At 48.0% G+C, this 23385-nt stretch overlaps 2 protein-coding genes across 2 annotated transcripts in view; one reads left to right on the top strand and one right to left on the bottom strand.

Annotated features, from left to right (window-relative positions):
• The window catches only part of LOC122378144, a 45508-nt gene extending 44201 nt beyond the window's left edge, over positions 1 to 1307 (top strand). The window contains exons 10-11 of the mRNA XM_043358867.1: positions 582 to 658; positions 954 to 1307. Coding sequence (XP_043214802.1) covers positions 582 to 640 — 59 coding nt within the window. The 3' untranslated portion in view covers positions 641 to 658; positions 954 to 1307. The remainder of the gene's footprint in view (positions 1 to 581; positions 659 to 953) is intronic.
• Positions 1308 to 5665: 4358 nt separating this feature from the next.
• Positions 5666 to 22948, bottom strand: LOC122378111 (cyclic nucleotide-gated cation channel alpha-3-like). The gene is made up of 8 exons (XM_043358786.1): positions 22908 to 22948; positions 18257 to 18470; positions 12129 to 12314; positions 11591 to 11782; positions 10664 to 10826; positions 9133 to 10383; positions 8512 to 8662; positions 5666 to 5834 (listed from the first exon to the last, which is right to left on the bottom strand). Exons 1-8 carry the CDS (start codon positions 22946 to 22948, stop codon positions 5666 to 5668), a joined length of 2367 nt encoding a protein of 788 aa, XP_043214721.1.
• Positions 22949 to 23385: the final 437 nt, after the last annotated feature.

Raw genomic sequence — 23385 nt, 5'->3', positions numbered from 1 at the left:
TAACGCTGAAACAAGGACATGCCATCCACAGTACACGTATAAGTCGATAACTTTTCGCTGGTCATGCTTCCGCATGGCCGAAAGATCGAAATGAACTTCTAAATTTTGTACAACCGCTCTGCTCTTGGTCTTTCGACGGTTGCATCCAACCATACAGCTCAAGAAAGCAATCGAAGTGTGCCATAAGTTGTTTGCATGGTAGGATTGTTCAACCAACCATGTCCCAATACAGCACTTGCTGCTAATTACTGCGGATATTGCATCAACCCAACACACAAACTCATGCATAATTCGACTCGCCGATGATTTTTTTTTCATCGACAGCCGTACAGCTAGCTGCTAACCACGAATTGTATACGTTTAGGGGGAAATAATCCCACCTAACCCAAGCCTGGGTGTGATTATCACAAGCCATGAGTGTGACTGTGCGAGCTGCCTTTTTCACTTTTCAATCCTTTACATTAACTTGGTTCTTCAGAGAATTATTATCGCACTATCTGTAGCCACACGTGTTTAGACGGATCGGCAGTGGACTTCCTATGAATGTGACCTACGACAAGCTGAGGGTGTGCCCGTTTCAGACTCGCCTGACACCGGCACGTCTCCAGAGTTCACATCGAGACGCCTCGCGCCCGAGTGACGTCACAACAAGTCAATGGTGAATATCTACATAGAAATCGGAGACGGGCAATGGCCATACTTGAGCACTTTAAACGTGTTTTGACCAAAAAAAAAAAACTAAAGTACTTCTTCCTGTTTAGTAGGCTCCGTCTGATCAAATTATCTCTTTCATTGCGCGTGCATTGCACGAACAAGATTTTGAATTGTTAAAATTTTTCATAAAGCAAATTGAATAAGCTTGCAAAGCTTTCACGTTATTGAGCTTGTCACCTAAACCGCCGTTGGCCCGCCCCTTGGTCCAAAGAATTTACAACCGTCTCGCTGTTTCGCAGACATATACATAGTATTATAAATGGACTGCCGTGGCGGCAATCGCCTTCAGACACAGCCGTGACCGGCAAGGCTTTAGCCAAATCACGTACTCACCGTGTGTGAAGCAGTGCCAAGGACATTACCTTACCTGACGATAACAGCCATCGTGAGGCCGAGGCTGGAGCAAGCGGGGAATGTCAAGTTCCAGCTCTATGGGTTAGAGTGTGTTACAGAATGTGGGACTTGTAAAGAGGATGCTGTAAATATGTGTGTTATATCTGGGCCAAAGGTGTACCATGTGTGAATCGGATGTGAACCAAGTGTGTTTAAAGCTTGGATGATGTTACATGTTGACGAATGTTGAATGTTGGTGATTGTAGGTAGTCCTCAGGTTAGCGGTGATTTTTTTTTTATACTTGCACGTGACATAAATTGGCCTTAAAGGGCGAGTTACCTTATACCTCGGCAGAGTAGGCTACTTGCCTCTTCAGATAACATGAGATATAACATGCGAATCATATGCATCGATGTAAATATATAAGACAGCGTACAACTAGACAGTACACACATTTTACTGCTTTGACTTTTTTCGAGGAAGAACAAGAGTCCAAGAATCTATGCTGACCTAGCAGATATAGCCTATTTCGTTTTCGATGGTAAGTGCCAGAGTCCTAACCAGCGCAGGAGCATTTTGCCCTAATTTTTAGAGTGTTACGCATGCTAGGACGCAATTTACGTCTCTATTAATAACGTATTTTACCCTTATCTTACTACAGAAGAAACATATATGATGCATTTTTATAAACGATGTATTTTACCTACAATCTTCAGGTCATAAACCATTATGCAGGCGTTCCAGACCAAAAGATCAAGATGTGTAATATATGATGCAGAGCCCTCCACCTTAACATAAACAACATTTCAAAACACGGCGAAAATGTACGCTCAACGCAGAAAGTGGTTAAAATATTTACCATGTCAATTGTCAATCTTCACACAACAGTGTTCATTGTTCAAGTACACGCACATTTGTACGCATAGTTCATCGCGACTAGAAATGCGGCTACTTCAGCGCCCGCCGGCTCATCAGACAACACTTTAGTACATATAACACTCCGCATATAGCCTGCTGGAGATTCTGTCTGACCCCACTTCTACGGCATATTCGTAAGTCGTACTTGTACGACACATTTGTAAGTCGTATGGGTACTTCCACGGCACATTCGTAGGTCGTACCAGTACTTCCACGGCATACTCGTGTATATATCGCACCAATACTTCTACAGCCTACTTCCACCACACATTCGTAAGTCGCACACGTGTAGTGGTCTACATTCTCAACTGGACAACGGATTGTGTTTCCTACAAGAAAACGCCCCGAGGGTCCCGTCGATCAATATATGGGACGGGACGTCTCCCCGAATCAACAGAACAAAATTATTTGGCATACAAAATACAATGCAACTTATACCAAATACCTCGTATCAACACAGAATGGGAAGTAACAGGATGGCACCGTTAGCCTGGTACCGCACCCTGAATAAAGAAGGTCTGAGAAAAATACATAAAAAAAATACCTAATATTAAATTAGTTTTCACTTCTCTGTGTAAAAACAACAAAAGTGATATCAAAAGAGTAAAAAAACCTTTACTTATGTGAGAGAGTAAAAACCTTTACTTATGTGAAAAATGATACGACCATGCGACTATGAATTATAGTCTCTAAAGAAAGACTAGCGCTCTGGCATTTTAGGTACTCGTAAGACGATGGAGTCAAAACACGATCGTAAACATTACAAATATGCATTACAAAATAGCGTGGAAAACCACCTGATGGACGGCAAACAACTACATAACTGCAAGCAACAGTTGGATGGCTAAAGTCAAAAATTATTGAAGAAGCCTTGTTTTAGTTTTCATTTTGAATTGGTAGTTATGTATAATAAAAGGCAATGCGAAGGTATTTATCACTAAAATAAGAACAATTCAACGGTGAAGTCAAACATCTAATTGTGATACCAGCCAACGATATAAATATGCACACATCGATTATCCCGTATCCACTCACAACAGTGAGACTATACCAATTGACAAAACTGCAGTGCCCTGGCCAGCCGCAAACGGAGCCAGAGCTAATGGTGCTGCCTTGTAGGTACGCATGAGGACATACGGCTGTAATACGCAATACAAGCAATAGCATGTCTCCAACTCTACGGTGAGTGGACGCTATGTGATGGGGCGCCTATTAGCAACGTCTGATCTCCAACTCTGTACTGATTCTATAAATAACAGGATGATCTTTAGGTATTGGCTGGTCGCAACCAATCGCTTGAGGTATGATTCTACGTCCTCTGTAAATCTGGCCAAAAACCGCAGGGCGCCTCTTGCTGCGACAAAAAAAAAACAATGTTCATTTAAATGCCTATTGGTCTCCCTGAAGCGACGGAGAAAAAAGCAATAAATTACGAAAGCTGATCATATGTTCTTCCTAGATAAGACAGCGTCCTGCAGAAGGTTGAAAGATAAAGTAGGGGAAGTTGGGGCAATGCCGGAGTTGGGGCAAAGCCGAAATTCGAGACATTTCGAAAACCGTAAGACATGGATGCCACCTGTCAATGATGCTCTGAAGCTTAAGTGACTACAATTATCGCATGTTTGTTACGAGTCGTCATTCGGAATACTTCGGCTGTGAGGGCGCCAAGAGCGTTTTCAAGGTACGCGTTTCTTGTACTACATGCGCCTTTGAAGCTGCATTTCTTACTCATTATGCTACCGTTTGTATGGCCAATTCGGTCAAGTAATCTTCAGCATGTCTTTGCATAAGTGTGCTGCCTATTTGAAATTTATGCGGCACGTTGAAAAGTTATGGGCCTGCAAATGAAAGTATGGCTGGCTGGGGTAATGCCGAAAACGTGCAATTACGCACGTTTTAAAGCACGCTACGTGGACTTTATTGCTGTAGAATAGCAACGCGAATTTTTAGTCACACAAATTACACTTTCAACCGAAACAACGGCCTGTTACCTATAAGGAATTATTTACCTGGCATTTTCTTATTATATCACACAATTATAACTTCCAGTGTGCACCAAGCGTCCTCAAGCTCTTAAAACGCGTGTCAGCTTTGATGAATTCTGGATAAAGTTTGAGATAAAGTGGCAAAACATCAATGTCGGCATTCCCCGTAGATCATTTCTCCCATTTTCGGCTTTCCCCGCAGTCCGGGGCAACGCCGAAAAAGTCACTTCTTTGATATTTTTAGTTTGTGCGCTTAACGGTATGCGAATTCATCAAATGCGCCTGGTATGTTTGTAAGGCAAAAGACTGGCCTCTCGAATGACGCCAACAAGAATAGCTTATGTTGTCTACCTTGCATGCTACGGGCGTCAGAAAAAAAGTATTCGGCGTTCCCCCAACTTCCCCTATAGCTGGGGTCCTTCGTTGTCATGGGTGGAGAATGTTTGAAAAAGTTACCCCGGCCGGCGACCGAAAGTCAGAGAGACGATGATGCTCAAATATTTGTCAACGGTTATCAACAAACCCCTATTCTGTGGCTGATGGAATAATGGATGGCCGTTTGTACGTTTTTATGGAAAATGGCTTTTGATGTAATTATAACAACAATTTTGCAACACGCCTTAAAATTTCGGACGCATGTCACCTAGTGTCAGGTCAGGTCATCAGGTCAAATTTGCTGGATGATCGTGCTAAAAATGTCATCATGCCCTTTGCAAAGCTTATTCCGTGGAAGTTGCAACCTTCCCACACAAAAATGTCAAACTGGACCGTTTAAACACTCTTATTGATTTGAGCTCGCACCTGAAATATTATTAGCGACCGAGTCTTAAACGAGTTATCGAATGTTTTGTTTACAGTGTTTTAGTTCCGTTATGTTCATGAACTGTGAGAAAAGTTGTCGGAGAACGCTAAAATCAGAGAAATTTGGCTTTTGGTGATCTATGGTGGGCTTATTATTGTGCTTGCGCCTAAAAGATGACCACTGACCAGATTTCTCTGATCACGTTTGTCGCTCTTCCAAACGTCGTTCCGCTTCTCGCCTCGTAGCCCAGTAGCCGAGTTAGAAGGAGCGTGAAACGCCCTCCTCTCGACTCAACGTGTTACGATAGAGCCACCACCCTGGCGCGGATTAAGTGGGGGGAGCCTTGAGCCCCAGCAGCTCGTCCTTCTATCTCACTGATATTACCCTCGTTCTGTCTTGTGATGTTATTGCAGTGCCATCTTACGATAACTGCCCTTAAATATGATTTAATTCTGTTTGATGAAACTTGTCGGGCTCCGCGATGAAAAGATTTGAAAACATAGAAGCTCCAAAATGAAAATAAAGTAAATTTTCACAAACTTTTCAAGGTAGATAAGAACAATGAGAGACACTTTTATAGGTGGCAGTTTTTTCGTATGGAGACAGCTTTTAGGATTTACAAAAGTGGAAAAAGTTACCCCGGCCGCGCCGGGGTCGGCTGAAAGTTACCCCGGCCACGGCTGGGGTGGCCGGGGCAGGTTCTCCACCCATGTTCGTTGTAACGTAATTAGTCTTAACGTTTTCCAAAGGCAGCCGTGTGCTTCATTCACCTCCACTGTCGATCTCTCTCCGTGGTGCGGTGACCGTCCGAAGTACCGGTTCCGGCCGGCACCACTAGGTGGCACTCTCGTCGGAGTGCCGCTGGCGCCGTTCGAGACTGGAGTGCACCCAGAGTTGAACGCGGCGCCGTCGTCAGGTGGCGCCCTGGTCGTCGGGCCGGCGCGACATGTCAGACTCCGAGGAGGAGCTGAATGCCGGGGAGGGTACCGCCAGGGAGTACTGGGAGGCGAACGAGGGCCGGCGGGACCCGATCTCCGAGCCTCCCAGACCGACGGCGGCCGTCAGCAGCCGGCTGTTGGAGCTGGGGGACGGCGGGGAGGGCGTCAGGGGGTGTGGTGGAGGGAGAGCGCTCAGTACTCAGTAGCCGGCTGTTGGAGCTGGGGGAGGCAAGGGAGGGCGTCAGTGGTGGGGAAGGAGGGGTCAGTAGCCGGCTGTTGGAGCTGGGGGACGGCGGGGAGGGCGTCAGGGGGTGTGGGGGAGGGAGAGCGCTCAGTACTCAGTAGCCGGCTGTTGGAGCTGGGGGAGGCAAGGGAGGGCGTCAGGGGGTGTGGTGAAGGGAGAGGGGTCAGTAGTCGGCTGCTGGAGCTGCCAGGGACGGCTGGGAGGGCGTCAGGGGGTGTGGTGAAGGGAGAGGGGTCAGTAGTCGGCTGTTGGAGCTGAGGGACGGCGGGGAGGGCGTCAGGGGGTGTGGTGAAGGGAGAGGGGTCAGTAGTGCGGCTGTTGGAGCTGGGGGACGGCGGGGAGGGCGTCAGGGGGTGTGGGGGAGGGGTTAGAAGCCGACTGTCGAGCTGTCGCAGATCGGGGGGGGGGTCAGCAAGTGAGGGTAAAAGGGGAAGAGCACCAAGTCTGGCAAACTAAAGGGGGTGGTGGTGGTCAAACTGAGGAACAAGTCAAGGATCACAGGTCAAAGGCTGCAGGTCACAGGTCAATCAAACTCAGGAGGGTTAGTGAGTTTGAATGGGTTGTGAGGAGATTTCCGTGATTACTAGCTACCGCAGAAAGGGTTCATAAAGTAGCCGATACTATCTAAAACGACCACCGTTTCCATCTCCGGGGTCTCAGTGAGCACCATGAACGGACGATTGGGCCATGAGCTACTCGACAGGCAATCGGACCGGGTCATGAGCTTGGTTTGAGCCATGAGCGCTCCGGAAACCACTCAGTCCAAACCGTAAACCTCCCGAGAAACATAGCTCCAAACTGACAGTGTGTAACAGCTGAATGAATGCCATAAGCAAGTCATGTGTTCACATCTCAAGGCGGAGACATGTGGAATCAAATGTGTGGGCAAATGCCGGCGAGAGTGCAATTAGGGCAAGATAATTGTGAAATGTGAAAAATTCTCATCATGAGATATTTTCGTGATTCGTGATCCTTCCCCTTTTAGTCTGCATGCCATTCATCATTCATTTGCTGCCAATAATTGAGAGCACTTTTAGCATGGTGTGTAATGTCAGATATGCCATGCAAGCGGATTGTCGGTGAAGTTAGTGGATGTGGTGAAGCACATAAATGATTCGGTACACCGACGATGCATGCTGAGTGGTTTCAACATGTTACTTTAAACGCATCCTTATTGAAAATATGTATAGCCTGGTGTGTCCAATTCCATTGATATCAAACTATCGTTAGAAAGATGGTCATGAAAATAGGTACGATATTTTCTTTTAGATGATCTGTAACTCATTCTTTTTAACCGAAACGGTATTTGGCTCCAAAATAAGACAAGTTATTTCCTTTCGCAAATATTCAATGAGCAGCTGGCCAGCATTGCCCCAGAAATGCGTACAAATGAATAAGGAAATAGGGATAGTGCACGGACACCACCCGATACATTTGCTAGTTGTAATGCATGCTTCTTTTTGCATGCGCATAGCAGCACACTGTGCATTTGGTATATGTTCCCACATAGAAATCTGTAGTCTGTATACCAAATTCAGAGGCAGGTATACAGAGGTTTCACAAATGCGTGTTGTGCATGAAAACTTCAAGCAATGCGACTTACATAACATGTCGAAGAATAAATGGCCAATCCTCTAGAATACATCACTGAAAACGATTTTTAAGTTAACTGGCAAGTAGTCAAGTCGCGTGCGTAGCCATGAATGATGAGCAATATCAGGACAAGATATGAATAAAGAAAGTTGGCAGGAAAAAAAGCAGTCGTACGAGCTACATATTTCGGTCGTTCTTAAATTTGTAATAATGCAAAACGAGACGTTGAACGTACAAATGCAGCCGTATGTACCTTTTTTTTAAAGAAATTTTGTCCGAATGGATGAATGGGTGGCTATGGGCCCGGGTGCCCCGCTAAGCAGAGCTTGTTGCGAATGACACCACGGACCCACCACCCCAACTTGCCCGCGCCCGGCTCACCGGTGATAATTTGGATCGAAAGTTTAAAGTGCCGCAGGTAGATGGCGGCACGGTCCTCCCGGGTCTAGCGTGGCCCTCTCTCGCCAGTTGCCAGCTGGCTTAATATAGGAACGCGGGTCAAACGACGTGGAGCTTCCCGGCCGCGAACTCGCTGCCACCGAGTTAGGAGACGGACGCCTTATCCACTAGGCCACGGGGAGGACAAAATAACTAACCTAACATAAATAACTAAATAACATGTCCTCCGAAATGTCCCAAAGGTGGGATAACAATATTAGTCTTACCAAATGGTTGCAACATTTAGCTGCCAGCATTGAAAAATGAGCTGGTCGAGCTAATGAACTGTCAATGCTCAGAAACGTGGGAAGAATACAAGAAGTATGTAGAGGGAACAGCAACGCTAACGGTCGGCAATGGTTTTGTGATCGGCAAAGAGACTTGAGATACCCTTTTTGTCAATTCTGTGGTCAATCGTTGTTGAGAAGTTGTTAACCAGTGACTCTAGTTAGCTTTCTTGCCCACTGGTGAGCCATTACCCGTTGCTCTATACACCCTGTCATTCCCCACACCGTGCCCACTGCCCAATCATCAATCAGTCTCACCTGTTGACGCGGCTGGCTATGTCGTCAGAGCCCTCCTTATCCAACAGCTTCTTCTCCAGCGACGTCACCCGCTGCTTCATCTTCTTCTGGGACGACGAGTACTCCCCCAACAGACGGGCGAAGCGCGTCTGCAGCTTATCCAACATATCCTCTGTGGGTGGCGCACGTCAGCATGAATCGCAACATAATCACGTCATGCCGCTTTTTGCTCGCATCAATAATCGTCCCAGATCATCATGTGGAGCTGGAATATCAGCAGGCTTCATTACGGATTCACAGATCGGCATTACCGCTCGAGTGGATCGCTGCCTGGCCATACATGAAGCGTGTCCGATGGGACAGATGAAAATATGTGCTGTATTCAATATCTACAGTTATGAGATGAAGCGATCCGCTGCATAAAATATCGGCTTAATTATTCTATTACATGATTACGCTCCGATTTGTAATTGCCGCCTTGCATGAGCCTTTTTATCATTGCATTCGACAACATCCCACTCTCTGCTCTAGGCTGATGCGTAAGGGTCGATATTTTCATTTCCAACTGCAGGATTTCGTAGACACATTGAGCCTTGTTTTGATCGTGATTAGCATATATATCGTGAATAGCGTAACACTTACCAAGCTTTTCCACCTGCTGTTTCGTGGTCAGCTGCTGCTCTTCCGCTGCCTTTAGCGCGTCCTCATCCAGCAGCCCGTCCTTGATGAGCAGCTGCCGACCCTTCTCTATAAGGCTCTTGTAGGCCTCCGGGTAGTCGTTCAGTGTGTTCCACAGGTCGTCCTTGGAGAGACAGAAGAGGTCCGAGTAACCGACGCTCTTGACATTGGCCGTCCTCCGGTTCCCGATCTTGTTGCCGGCTATGTTCATGATGCTCACCTCGCCGAAGACGCTGCCGGCCATCAGTGTTGCGAACACGGTCTTCCCGTCGTCCGAGACCACGATCACCTTTCCGCGTTTGATGATGTACATTTCCTTGCCGACGTCGCCCTTGCGACAGATGTAGTCGCCCGGACTGAAGACCTGCAGCTTCAGCTTCAGCACCAGTTCGACCAGCAGGCCGGGCTCGCAGTCCTGGAACAGTCGCACCTGCTTCAGCGCGTCCAGGTGCACGTGGATGGCAATCTCGGCCTTCAGCTTGTCCGGCAACGTCGCCAGGATGTCCTCCTCGTTGAGGGACTGTTTGTTGGACCAGAGGTAGTCGAACCACTCGATGACACGTCGCTCCAGGTCCTTGCCGACCTTCCGAAACTCCATGTACTGTTTGACGCTGTCCATGCGGTTCTGGAACTCTGCTCTGGATGCGTTCATGTTTGTGATCATCGAGCCCACATTACCGACAATCGTGGCGAAAATGAGCACTCCGGCGAGAAAGTCGAGCGTCACGAACACATACTCGACGTCCTCGACGGGCTGCGGCGTCTCACCGATTGTAGTCAGCGTCAGCGTTGACCAGTAGAAGCTGTAGATATACTGGTGCATCAGTGTGCCGTTCACACCAGGTGTGATGTTGCGGTACACCCACTGATCGGTGCCAAACCCGATGGCGTAACTGAGCGCAAAGTACAGACATGCGTTCCAGTGGATAAGCACCAAGATGTACAGCACCACCTTGCTGATGCGGAAGGCGTTGGGGAAAATGGTTCGCGTCTCGGTGCGGTCAAAGTACTCGCTCATGCGTGGGTAGCGCAGCACGCGGTTGATGCGCACGATGCACGGACAGGGTACGTAGTAGTAGCACTCGGTACCCAGATACAGGTACAGCAGGTCGGTCGGTAGCACAGAAATAATGTCCAGGATAAAGTGCACCGATCGCACATAGTTCAACCGCAGTTTGCGGGCGTCCCGCACCACCAAACCCTCCTCCAGATAGCCTGAAACACATAATAAATAGTCATTGGTCATATCATTACACATTTAGGCATACGCCATTTTTTTCGAGATTTTCATCTTTCAGAACATTTTTATTGCGAAAATGAATAGTTCGCCCTATCTCTATCGACCCAAAACCTGGCAAATGCCGAATGATAAAAGAGCAACTATAGGAGACCTCCGATGTTCAACAGTATTTAATTATTTTTTTATTACATTGTGCATTCCCGCAGTCGCGAAGATCTTTTCTACCACTCTGAGACCCCTCGTCAAATTGCTTACTTTCGTGCGCCTTTATGGCCATATCTAACAGATAGATGCTATCACAGATGTAGTCGAGGGTGAACCAGACCCGGGGCGCCAGGTTCTGCAGCTCCCAGAACACGGTCCTGCCCACGATGACCAGCACGTTGTAGAGGACTGCCACCGTCACCACCCCAAGCCACTGAGGGAATTAAGACACACGCACGGTCACACCAAATGGCAAACCAGTGGCCGTCTGGAAGGGAAGGTGCAGGATATGTCGGTAATGAAATAACTCCTTATATGCTTATCTGTACTTTTTTAAACGGTTCCCAGACATCAAACGTGATGCATCATTGACCAAATGCATCTCTCCTTAAAGTGCGTGTTTCTGCTTTCCGTTGTCCTGGTCACTGCGGGAAACATTTCGAACATTGTCTGCAGAGCCGATCTGAGCCGAGATCGATGCCGCTTATGATAGATTTGTGTACAGTCCGTGCCTCACGGTATCCACGGCAACGGCGGCGACGCAGAGGACTTTGCCCAGAAGGCGTATCGTTTTTGTCTTTTCGGTTTTACTTCTCATTCGCGACTCGATTGAGCCATTTTATGAAGTACAGATGACTAATCCGTTGTGGAATGCTAGATTTGTGTGCTCCGACGTCTTCGATTGAGTGTAAAATTGAGGATTAGTGAAGCATTTCCGAGCACGATGCGTCCATAAGTTCTAAGTTTTATCCCAGCATCTGTGGACCGGGTTCTTTCAGCTCGGTGGTTACACATACTTCGTGAGCTCCAAAGTCGCTTTACAGTACCCCTTAAAAGTCTGTGAATAGCAAGGGTCATCCGTAAGTGTACCTTAATTCAGAATCATTGTAACATGATTTTGACAATTGACCACATCTAAAAAAACTCAAACTGACAAATCGACCATTAATTGGAAGTTGCCGACGGCCGGTGTCTCACCCGGTAATGGAACGGTTTGGCCTTGTTGATGACCAGGTGCCCGGAGGTGAGGCCGTAGCAGAGGGTAGCTCCGTCGGCGTCGGCCGGCGGGTCATTGGTGCCCCCGCCGGCCATAGTGAACTTCTCCAGAAACGAGTCCGGCCGCTCATCCTCGCTCTGCTGCGACCGACGCTTGGTCCACGACTGGATCAGCTGCGGGGAGAGAGCAGGGTTATGAGAAACGGTCCCGTTTGGATCACACATTTGGAATTTGGATCAACTGCAGGGAGAGAGAATAAAGTGGTTGAATTAAAACGGCTCTTTACCCAAGCTTCGCTAGTTACATGCAACACATATTGTAATAATTTTATGTATGTAGTTGCCCACTTCATCTAACCCTAGACAGGAAATTTATCTACATAAATACAATAAGTAAGGTCCCCCTCTTTGTCAATTTATCTTTACATACATTCTCCAAAGCAGCTATCAGCTGGCTGACAATTTCTGGCACAGCAAGGCGAACTCGACACACAGGATCACGGCCCGCTGACAGACTGACCTTTCTGATTCGAAACAGGGAGTTGGCGCCCCTGGCCATGCCGCCGGCCGGGGCCATCTCCGTGTCGTCGTCGATCTTGAGCTGGCCGATTTCTGAGTCGGTGTCCTCGGCCAGACTCGGGTGGTGGCTGGCCACGCTCCGCGAGCTGCGCGCACTGCGGGTGGACGTCCACGAGCCGACCCGGCCCTGGCGGCACACACGGGTCATCGGTCAGGGGGCTGACATCACGGGTAACGTGGTGAAGGTCAGGTGGCCTGAGCCTACAGTTCCGCGTAGAAGGTCAGCAGGTCCGAGCCCATAGGAAGTGGGTAAAGATCAATAGGTGCAACTCCACAACTCATGGGTTGATGTCGGCAGACCGAGTCCAAAGGCTAGGGTTGAGTTCAGGTGACACACACTGCACAGTGCACACTGCACAGGTCATAACTAGTCAAATGTTTCCTGGTCCTACAACACAGGACATGGTAAATGGTGCATCTTAAATCGTTGCCGGTCACAGATTGTTTTCCGTGATACCAGTTAGGACCAAGGACCTGCGTATTTTCCGAGGACCTGTAAAAGCCAGGCGATGCCAGCAGTCGGAATTGACGTTCACATTCATTTTCCTTATTTGCTTTCAGCTGATATTGCGAAAATAAGGTGGCTTCTATGCTACCTCTTCTCGTTATAAACCCTTCTTTTAAATTAACGGGCTCAGCGAAATTGTTTCAGACCATTGTAAATTGCACAGTCAAGCTGGTGAACGGAACGTTTCATAAATAAGCTAAACCATGGGACTCTTACTTACTGTACAAGAGCAAAGACGAACTACCATTTTACGACCAATTAAGTGATGCTATCTTCATGAACACCTCATATTTTCGTAATAACGCAGAATGCCGTGTGGTACCCATTCAGTTCTATTGTAAACATGATGTGACTGATGAACGTCAGTGACGCTTGATTATAAACTTATCAAAACCAATTAAAGATGACTAGTTCAGAAGGGTGAATACTGAACATGCGACACGCATCAAAGGCCGTTTTGTACCCAACTATTTACAGGTATCGTCACAATAAGGTAAATACCCTACCAAAGATTTTATAGTAGCAATTGCTTGCCTTGGATATTAAGATTATCAGAGTAAACTTTAATTATATCACACAATCAATTCAATCAATGCTATTGTACAATGTAAGTATTAAAGGGACCCTCCCACCTTCAAAAAAGTTAATGAATTGGCATGAAAGTGATGTCGCTCGGTTTAGAAAGAGCAAAAACGAATATCTACCAAATTTCATCGAAAAATATTCACCGGTTTTCAAGATATTAGACTTTTACTTTTGTTTACTTTTTGGGATCTCCGCTGTTCCTAGCGACTTTATTTGAAAGTGCGGCATTTGTTGCGCGCAAAGCAGCATATACCACCGCGTGCTACAAAACGTTTTAGTCAAACATTTAACGGACGTTCGAAAGCCTGATGACGTCATCAGATTCCCGTAATGGTTAAGAGATAGGGACCACGCTGGTCCCACCCTGCAAGTAAAGGGAAGAAATTTCTTGAACACCATAAAGCTGCGGGGGTTGCGGCCAGGATAAATGGTGGTTTCTGAGCCTGGCCGCAAACTTGGCTATCTCAACTCAAAACTAATGTTAAGGTGGGAGGGTCCCTTTAAGCGATAGGTTTTGCCTTTTCACATTTCCAGCTATATCTCAGAAACTAATCGATTTACGATGAAGCCATTTTAGAGGATCATGGCAGGTATGCGTACAAATAAATCGATCGCATCTTCAACCCTTAAAAGCTTAAGACGAAGAAAGTATCGTCGGAAATTTACTAAATTTCATGAGAGCAAAAACTACCGCTAAAACCCGTGAAACCTGTACATCCTATCGAATTTATCGGAATGCTAAAGCATGATAATTCGCAAACGCCTCGCCACAATGACTTTTAGTTAAGTGAGAAAGGCGAAAGCGAAGGAGTGACTAGTTTCATTAGATGGTCTCTGCCCTATACAATACCACAGTTTAGCAATTCAATTAAGAGCGAGTCACACTCACGCTGACGTCATCAAATGACGACTCTCTTGGATGCGCTTTATCAGGTTGGGTGTCCGGTGAATCGTGCGACACCATCAAATAAATGGCCCACACTCATCGCTTGATTCGAGCTAAGTTTTCAAGCTAAGTTGGTGCTCGAGTCTACCTTGATAGGGAAGTCTTTCTCGAACTATAGGATGGCCTTTTCTCGGGAAGCATTTGCCCGCCGACTGGACGTGTGTGACATATAGCTGAGGCCTGTGGTTGAACGATACTCGTGGAGCTGGCCCGTTTTGTGCTGCTTTATGCCATCCGTAATTCATTCATAAATCACATCGCAAGAAAACCACCCACTGAAATCCTGCACCTGCATTCAATCACTTTGTTTATCCGAAACCATGGATTAAACTTAAAAAAGAGTTTAATCCATGGCACGATAAGCATGGTACCTTTATCCCGGCTCAGACACTTACGAATGAGCCGGGATAAAGAAGATGTTATAAGCATATCCGCGACACGAATATGTTGCTTATGGTTATTGTTGGTGTTTGTTGCTGTTTAACTGTTAGTGTTTTTCGCTAAATAATGCTGATGAGGGTTTCGTGCCCTGTGTAGCTTGGTTATTCATATATGATAATCTCGCAGAGCATAACTGTGACCAGTAAATGCAACAGCGAATAGTAACTTACCTATGGATGCTGAATCATCCTTGCCATAAACTGCGGTATACAACGACTTTCTTCGTCAAAATGGCTTGTCAACGCTTCATTTCATTAGGATCTACATTTTCTCAGTTTGAGTGGATGTAAAGCAATGTCTGAATCATAGTTAATCGCAGGAGTGCCTCTTTATGATTGACAAATACTATCTCACATCGTCTCTCCCTCACACCGGACACTGCATCACCAGTACCACCACAAACACCACGGGCCCCAGTATCGGACCCTCAGCGACCCCGCACGCGTCAGCGCTCTGATACGGTGCAGTCTCCACTGACCGTGTCAGGGGTGACCAGAGGACTTCTCAGACGGTCCCGGCCTATATGAACTATCGACCCCGGTCTGTGGGCCGGCACGCGACCCGTGCCCGGCACGCCATCAGAGGATGCCCGCCGCTCAGCGGCTGTCCATCGCCCCTCCGGAGAATGACGCAATACCAGGTATTCAGCTAGCGTGACCGGTTCACGGAAACGATACCACCCGGGTACAATTTGTCCCGCGCGGCTCAGGCTTCAGTCGGGTTATTCAATGAAACTGATTGGTCTTGAGTTGATTCATCATGCTCCTGCTCAGAAATACCGATGATGTAATACTAATGATGCAATAAATTGTAATTGTACATAAAAAAATGTGATCAATTATTGAGCTTTCAGGCTAAAGGTTTTGATACCAGAATTAAAAGGCCAGACATTGAACTTTAAAGCCATCAGTGAAACAAATTTGGTTTTACGCCTTACCGCGCAGATACCGTAACAAACGGCCTAAATGCCATTATGTTTACTTCTTTCTTAGAGTGCTTTGATTATGCACCTTAGCAAAGTTACTAAGGCATGCTCCTACCAGTAGGGGAGAGTGGGGTAAGATGCCCAGGGTGGGAAAGACGCCCCACCCCCTCTAGCGGCGAAACAAAGAATTGAACCCGGAAATTAATGTTCTTAGCGTAAAGCGGAAGCCTGCCTTGTTAACTGCACAAAAATTTGCGAAGCTCAGTTGGGCAACGGCTGGCTGGTGAATGCATGTTTTTTATTTGCTGCCTTCGAAAAATATTTTGGTGTCAAAACATTGTAAATATCAAAGAAGGTAGATAATTTTTGCGTCCCTTGCTATAGTCGTGATACATTAACATGCGTGTTCTGTGTCCCAAACAGTTTGTTTCAGGGTGTAGTTTTATGGCTAACAAATTGTACTGATTTAACCCTCGCCGGCCGAGGGAGGGGGGGCGGGTGCCGCCCCCCCATAGGTTTTTTTCGCGATAGCTCCGAACACGCTGGCGATAGAGAGCTGAAACTTGGCATACCTGACCTTTGATCCAAGCCGCATCTTTTGACACCAACCGCATTTTTGGGTCAGGTCAGGTCACTGACCTATGACGTCATAAGTGAACCTCTGCACGGTCTTCAGATGTCGCAACTTCGCAACGCCCTCACTGCCAGAGGAGATGTCACAGGGAAATGAAACTTGCAGGATCTAGTATCCATTATGAGTCTCACAACTTGTATATCTCGGATTTTTCCTAAAGGTCATATGAGGTCAGGTCATTTTCGTGACCTCACCATTATAAGTCAATGGGGAAAAATGAAAACTGCTATTCTGGCGCCGGGAACGATCTCCAACTATCTCAAGCACACAGAATCGTGATTTGATGCACCTCTTGCAAGGTTAGATGCGTCACTTTTGCAATGTTGACCTTGCGTGACGTCATTTATGACGTCATCAAGGTCATATTAGTTTTTCGTCAATAACTCTTGATCAAATTGAGCTAGCGAGTCGAGAAAGCCACCAATGGACTCAGGAAGACCTGCCGAATCGAATGATATGCGATATGACCTCTTTCGACCAACTTCGTGACCTGGGGGTGCTGACCTGACCTTGACCTGAGGTCAACACCCAAAGTTGACCTGACCCGGACAAAAAGTATATCATTCGACGCGCCTGAGCGAGGCGAACACGATGCTGCCAAAATCGCGGCTCTGCGGCCGTTTTTTGCGAAGTTATTCACCAAAAACTGAACCGTACCCTGGGGCACTTGACCTGACCTCAGAGGTCACCGGTTGACCTAGGACCTTAAAATCGGGTACCAATCTCTGCGTCTCGTAACGGCGCACACGCTCGTTTTTTCCGCGACGCGCTAGCTCCACCAGGGGCGAAACGGCGAGGGGGGGTCGTACCCGCCCCCCCCCCCCTCGGCCGGCGCGTATGTAGAAAACCAATAGGTCCGGCGAGGGTTAATGTTACTTCGGTACCTTGGGGTAAGATGCCCCCTGTCCTGATGGGGAAAGACGCCCCCCTAAATCCGTAGGCTGTCCTTTAAGCAGCCCGTCAAATCATTTATTACATAGTAATTCGTATTCGTATTTATTACATGCTTGTGATGAGAGACAAAAGCCGGTCTGGGACTATTGAGAGTCCAGTACGGTCGGGTGCTCCCCATGCCGGTCTCTCGGCCCACACAGCGACTTTTTGGGCGGCATCTGACTCTGAGAGCCCTCATGACGGCCTCGGTGGGCCCCATTATTGGCTTCAGGGCCCCTCACGACATCCTTTGAGGGCTCCCACGTTGGCTCCACGGGCCGCGCTGGCATCTGAGGCCCCCACGATGGGCTCGAGGGCCCTCAAGCATCATGAAGACCTATAAGGGCCCCACAGTGGTCTCCGAACGCCACCACGGATGCTTGTTTGGCCGCGCTGGACTATGATGACCCTAACGATGACCTCTGAAGCCCCTTACGACCACTTTTGAGGGCCCTTACGATGACGTTTGGTGTCTACTGCAGGCTCGAAGGGACTACTGAATCGTTCAGGCGATTCACGTGCCCATTTATGTCACTTATAGTGCAGGGGGCATCTTCCCCAACGCCAGGGGGCGTCTTTCCCACCCTGTGGGGTAAGATGCCTTTGACTTCTTCAGGAAAATGCTTAACAGCAAAAAAGTTATCATATTTCAGGCACGAAAGTGTGATATTTTTGGAGAAAAAGGATGTCGGCTTCCGTTGAAACTCCAAGATTTTACTTTCCGATCGTCATTTTCGAATAATATATGACATAGGTAAACCCTGGGCATCTTTCCCCACTCTCCCCTACATACCTATAGCAATAAACTAAACAGTCGAAAACTAAGAGACCTGAGAAACTGATATTAGGGTGGATTCGGCTTAATCTGCTCTTGTGTTTGCATAATTAGTCACGTAACATGTGTGAATCACTGAAACAAGTTATACTTTTGATTAAAAATGCATAATCAGACCATACTCTCCTTAGTCTTATTGTTTCTGCTCAGCCACCACAGCGCCCCCCCCCCACCCCCCTCCGCTCGGCGTCATCTCGGCTCTACTCCCTCCACTCCCATCGCTCCCCTCCGCTCCCACTCCTCCCCTCCTCTGCGGACTTACCAGCGTGCCGGCCTCCTCGGCGGCCACCCGGTTGCGGCGCGCGGCGGCCGCTCGGGACGGCGTGGCACGCAGAGAGTTCCTGTGCTTGTGCTGAGGTGTGGTCGGCTGTGGCGTGGTCGGGACGGCCGACGGCAGCCGTGGCGACAGGCCGCCGCCCTCCACCAGCGTCATGGCAAAGTCTCGGTACTTGGCGGCGCGTCTCAGGGCTGCGTCTCTGGGGGAGAAATATGGGGGAGGATCAGAGACTGCACAGAGCTGCGCCTGAAACACTGTAGATTCAGATCTGGGTCTCACAGATAGAGCTGTCCTCTGTTTTTCCGCATCAGCCATCCAAATCCTTGATCACAATTTCCCATTAGGGACAGACACACTTCCCGAACTTTGTCCGTGGGTCACGTTAGTAGCAACGAGCGGAAGAAGGCGCTCGGTGGTCGCTGATCAGAAAAAAAAACTTCGAATGCTCGCAATCTCGCTAAACATTAGTTTGAAAGTACTTCAGTGGCTCTAGGTTTTTGAAATACGAGGATTATAAGATATTTTCACGATTTGGTACATCTTTATCACCTAACACCATACCCCTTGAATATCGTACAAGGTATATCTAAAAAATAAACAGAAAAGTAGAGAGAATTTTGACAAAAAGCGTCATTTGATTATCGCCACACATTACAATCTGCAACCACGAGCTTCCATAGCCCACGAGCTGAGATTATTCCGCAAAATGAAGTTGCTGAAGCGCCAGCACAAAGCACCCTCATTTATCAGGAATTGATGATGGATGAGTGTGAAAGATAACTTTTATTATACGGCTCATGAGCGTAGATTGCCTCAAGCTAACAAAGCTCGGCTGTTTTCTTCCTGTGAGCGATATAGCTCCGCTGCCTGTTATCACGCCTCTCCGGAACAATCTCCCATCGAGGAGCCGAGAACTGGCGACATAAATTACAGAGCACTTAGCACGCTTCCTTTTAGACTTTAAAGCAGCCAGATAGTTCCTCTTCGGTCACTAGCTGAAGCTTGTCTTTGGAAAAGCGTTCACTGTGGATGAACGTGATGACATTGATGTTCATACAATCGCACTATTAATTCTGAATTTTCATGCCATTTCTTCGTGGCAGACATGAGACGCTATAAAAGCCAATCTATCCAAACAGGCTTGTTCTTAGCATTAGATGCAGAAAGCACGAGCTTGAATCTCATCTAGGTAGCAGAGGTCTCAGCGTCGTACAGTGTTTCGCTAAATTATTTCAATCCGTTATCCGTATAGTTTTGTCTCTGCTGAAGTAATGTGCACCATGGCATCTGCATAAATAAAGACCCTGAAATGAAATCATGATTTGTTACGCCAAGCAATATAAATGTTTGAGTAATTTACAGGCATGCGTAATCGATAGTGCTTAACCCGGCAGTTGCTGGGGTATTTTGCCACCCACCGTTTGCTGGGGGGGGGGGGGGGCGTTAAACGCCCCCAGCCGATAACTCGAGAACCAATAGGCGCAGCGAAACGCACGAGGCGGCAAACGAAAGAGCGCGACGAGACGCTTCAGATGAGTACTTTAAAGTTGAATTTTGAGGTCACAGGTCGGGTCAAGGTCAGGTCAAACACCTGAAATCGGGCTTTCAGTAGCATGGACTTCAGGACTTCGCAATGGGCGCCTCTCGCCATAAACTCTGTCAAAACGGTGCACAATCCATCTTATAAGGCCTACAAGAGTATCAGCTTCATATAGGGGTCAGTCAAGCATAGGTCAGGGTCAAGGTCAGGTCAACCGGGTAGGCACATATCCCCGAAAATCAAAACTGATATTTGCAGCCTGTGACACATATTTAATAGGTAATTTGGGGCGTAGAACACGATGGTGACACTCATTTTATCATATGTGTACGTGTTTGGCTTAAAAAGTTCAATTTAAGAAATTCATGTATCATGGTCGTGAAGTAGTCACGAAAAATTGCCAAGATTCAGTTCAAGATTTTGGAAAATGCGGAACGATAATCAATAATCGAAGATAGCCATTTGATTGATCATGGTATTGGCAGTCTAATGGCATTTACGGCATGTCTGTATGCCTATTCTGTGATTTTATATGATTTTTTGAACATATGCCGTTTTTGATCGAAAACTCAGAAATCATGACGTCACTAAAACCTCGATATCTCAAAAATTTTCCGACCGATTTTTTTGAAACTTTGTCACAATAAACTTCAATCAATTCCCTACAGGTACCAAAATTTGGCGCGCCTGAGGCGCGCCGTTTTTATGCTATGGCCCGGCGAAAAAAGTGGGGGCGTTTAACGCCCCCCCCCCCCCAGCAACTCGCGGGTTAATGTCATTGATCAGCATTGAATCAAATACATTTTCTGGAACCATGAAGGAACGACCTACATCCCGACAGGCATTCCATGTAGTGCAGTTTGCTCCACAAACGTCCTAACATTGCCGATAATATACCGCCTGTTTTGACGTTGTTCCGCATGACAAGCTGCTAGAAAAGCTGTCTCTCTACGGCATCACTACCAAATGGTTCCGTGACTATTTGGCCGACCACGCGCAGCAGGTGCAGGTACGGTGCGCAGACGGAAGGATGCTACTTTCTGATAAAAAGAGCAATGTGATCGGTGTATACCAGGGCGGCGCCCTCAGTTGTATTCTGTACATGCTGTTTGCGAACGACCTTAGCTTGCATGTGCCGGACGGTGTTAGTGTTGTCCAGTATGCTGACGACACACAACTGATAGTGACAGGCAGAAAGTGTGACTTACCGCAGCTCGTCGCCCGTATGGAGCACGCACTCGACATGTTGTACCAGTGGTTTTGCTTCAACCGGATGAAGCTCAACTCCAAGAAGACGCAGATGTTAGTGCTAGGTACCCCCTCAATGCTGCGCAATGTACCACCTGTGACGTTGACCTTCAATGGAGATGTCATTCCAGACTCAGGAGTAGTTAAAAACCTCGGTGTTCAACTTGACAGCAGGGATGCGGAGCCGTGGAAATTTCAGACGGCTCCGGCTCCGGCTCCGGCTCCGGAGAAAAAAATCGGCTCCGGCTCCGGCTCCGGCTCCGGGAGAAATGTTATGGCGGCTCCGGCTCCGGCTCCGGCTCCGAGTAAAATGGTCCGGCTCCGGCGGCTCCGGCTCCGGCGGCTCCGGCTCCGACTCAGTACATCCCCTATGCAATCAAACGGGTGGAAGAAAAATTGGATTGGTTATACGCGTTACTCTTTGCCATAACCGGCTCACCGCGTCCCCGCGCGAACGCACCTCGGAGACTGGAGAGAACTGGCAGAACAAAGGACTAGGAAGCGATGGCATTGGAAAAGCAGTCGCCGCGAATCGGAGTTCACTGAGCCATCGTAAGCTGACACCCGTCTCGGCTGCATTGGGGTGGGGGTGGGGGTGGGGGGGGGGGAAGAGACGGTGCTGGGAGTCTCAGTCCACTGCACTGGCTTGAAAACAATGGCCGTCACCTGATGACCGGTCCTCATGTTCTGGGGATGCAGTAGACGTGTGGGGGGGGGGAGGGGGAAGCAGACAGGAAGTTGATTGCATACTGGGGATATTCGGCTTTTTTCATTCACTTGATGGCCCATGACGTAAGTTAAGTACCATATGTTTTACTGCCTTGTACTGTCAAACCGAACTAGGTCAATTATTTTTTCCTCTTTAAAAAATAAAAAGGAGCCGGAGTCGCCCCCTTTTTTGGCGGCTCCGGCTCCGGCTCCGGCTCCGGGCTATATTGTTTCACGGCTCCGGCTCCGGCTCCGGCTCCGGGCAAAATATGCCGGCTCCGGCGGCTCCGGCTCCGACTCCGGCTCCGGCTCCGCATCCCTGCTTGACAGGCATCTAAATTTTGAGGCTCAGATAGACAATATGTCCCATAAGTGCGCCGGTATTCTGATAGCCCTAAGTCACGCACGTCACGTCATACCTAGACCTGTGTTAAAGGGCATCACAGAAGCTCTAGTGTTATCCATTGTGCGCTACTGCATGTCGGTGTATGGGTCTTGTACTAGCACACAGCTGCACCGTGTACAGAAGACCATCAACTTCTGCGCACGTGTCGTGACCGGGAAAAGGCGATGTGATCACATCTCGGGTGCCATATCGAGCCTCGGCTGGCTCACGGCCGAACAGTTGGTGGCTTACCATACCTTGTGTGCAGTCGTGCGGACGATGAAGTCAGGTCATCCGGACTTTCTTCTTAAGACCTTCGGACAGCGAGCCCACCAGCGGCATGATCATAACACCAGGCGAGCGGACTCGTTTACCCTTCCGGCCATCCGTGTGGAGGCCGGCAGGCGGCGTCTCTGTTACCGCGGTGTGTCGCTGCTGAACGACAGCGGCATTGAGCCTGGCACTTTGTCTTTCCGGGCAGATGCCAGGCTGTTCGCTGGATCTCTCTGATTCACGATATCGTTTCTGGTGCGAGTGTATGCATGGTATGCGAATGTTTGTAGTCATTTCCGTGTGCCTGTTCCAACTTCCCATTGTATTACCATTCAGACGCGAGTAAGTGAAAAGCCATGTAATCGTGGATCTTATTCAAATAAATCTGTTCTCATGTTCCCGCCAGGCACTCAGCGCAGAGTGCAGTGACGGCCCCATTAGACGCATTTCTCACATGAGTTCGTGGCGCGATAGGTACTGACGGCAGTCCGGGCTCAAAAGTCGGCTGCTCAGGACGAGCCATTGCCGGAACCTGCTCCTCCGGGCCCGGCGGCACTTAACGATAAAATCAATTCCCGTGGCTGTCAAATGCAAAATGGGTGTAATCATAAACGCTCCTGCCTGGTGGAACGGCCCATTAGTCGGCCAGCGTCATTAACTATGCAGAGAGCGGGGGGCAGGTCCGCTGTCGGATATACGACCAGGGCAACAGGCTGCTGCACAATCCACGTGACCCATTTGAAGAGGGATGGGGTTGAAAAGCTTGATTTACAGTTATTTTACAAGCGGTAAACTAATAGCCCCTGTCTGACCTCCGACGGTAGATAGATGAAAGCAGGCATCGATGATGAATATGTTTAGCTGAGTGGATTATCGTTCCTGCCTTAGCAAAAAGACTTAGCAAAAAGTCCCAAGCCATTCAAACAATAACTAAGTACCTAACTGCAAACACAACCTGCA

Source organism: Amphibalanus amphitrite, unplaced genomic scaffold (genome assembly GCF_019059575.1).
Source record: "Amphibalanus amphitrite isolate SeventyFive unplaced genomic scaffold, NRLGWU_Aamphi_draft 000055F_arrow, whole genome shotgun sequence".
Lineage (NCBI taxonomy): Eukaryota > Metazoa > Arthropoda > Thecostraca > Balanomorpha > Balanidae > Amphibalanus > Amphibalanus amphitrite.
The sequence above is the reverse complement of the archived record's forward strand: the minus strand, read 5'-3'. Positions and strand labels throughout refer to the sequence as shown.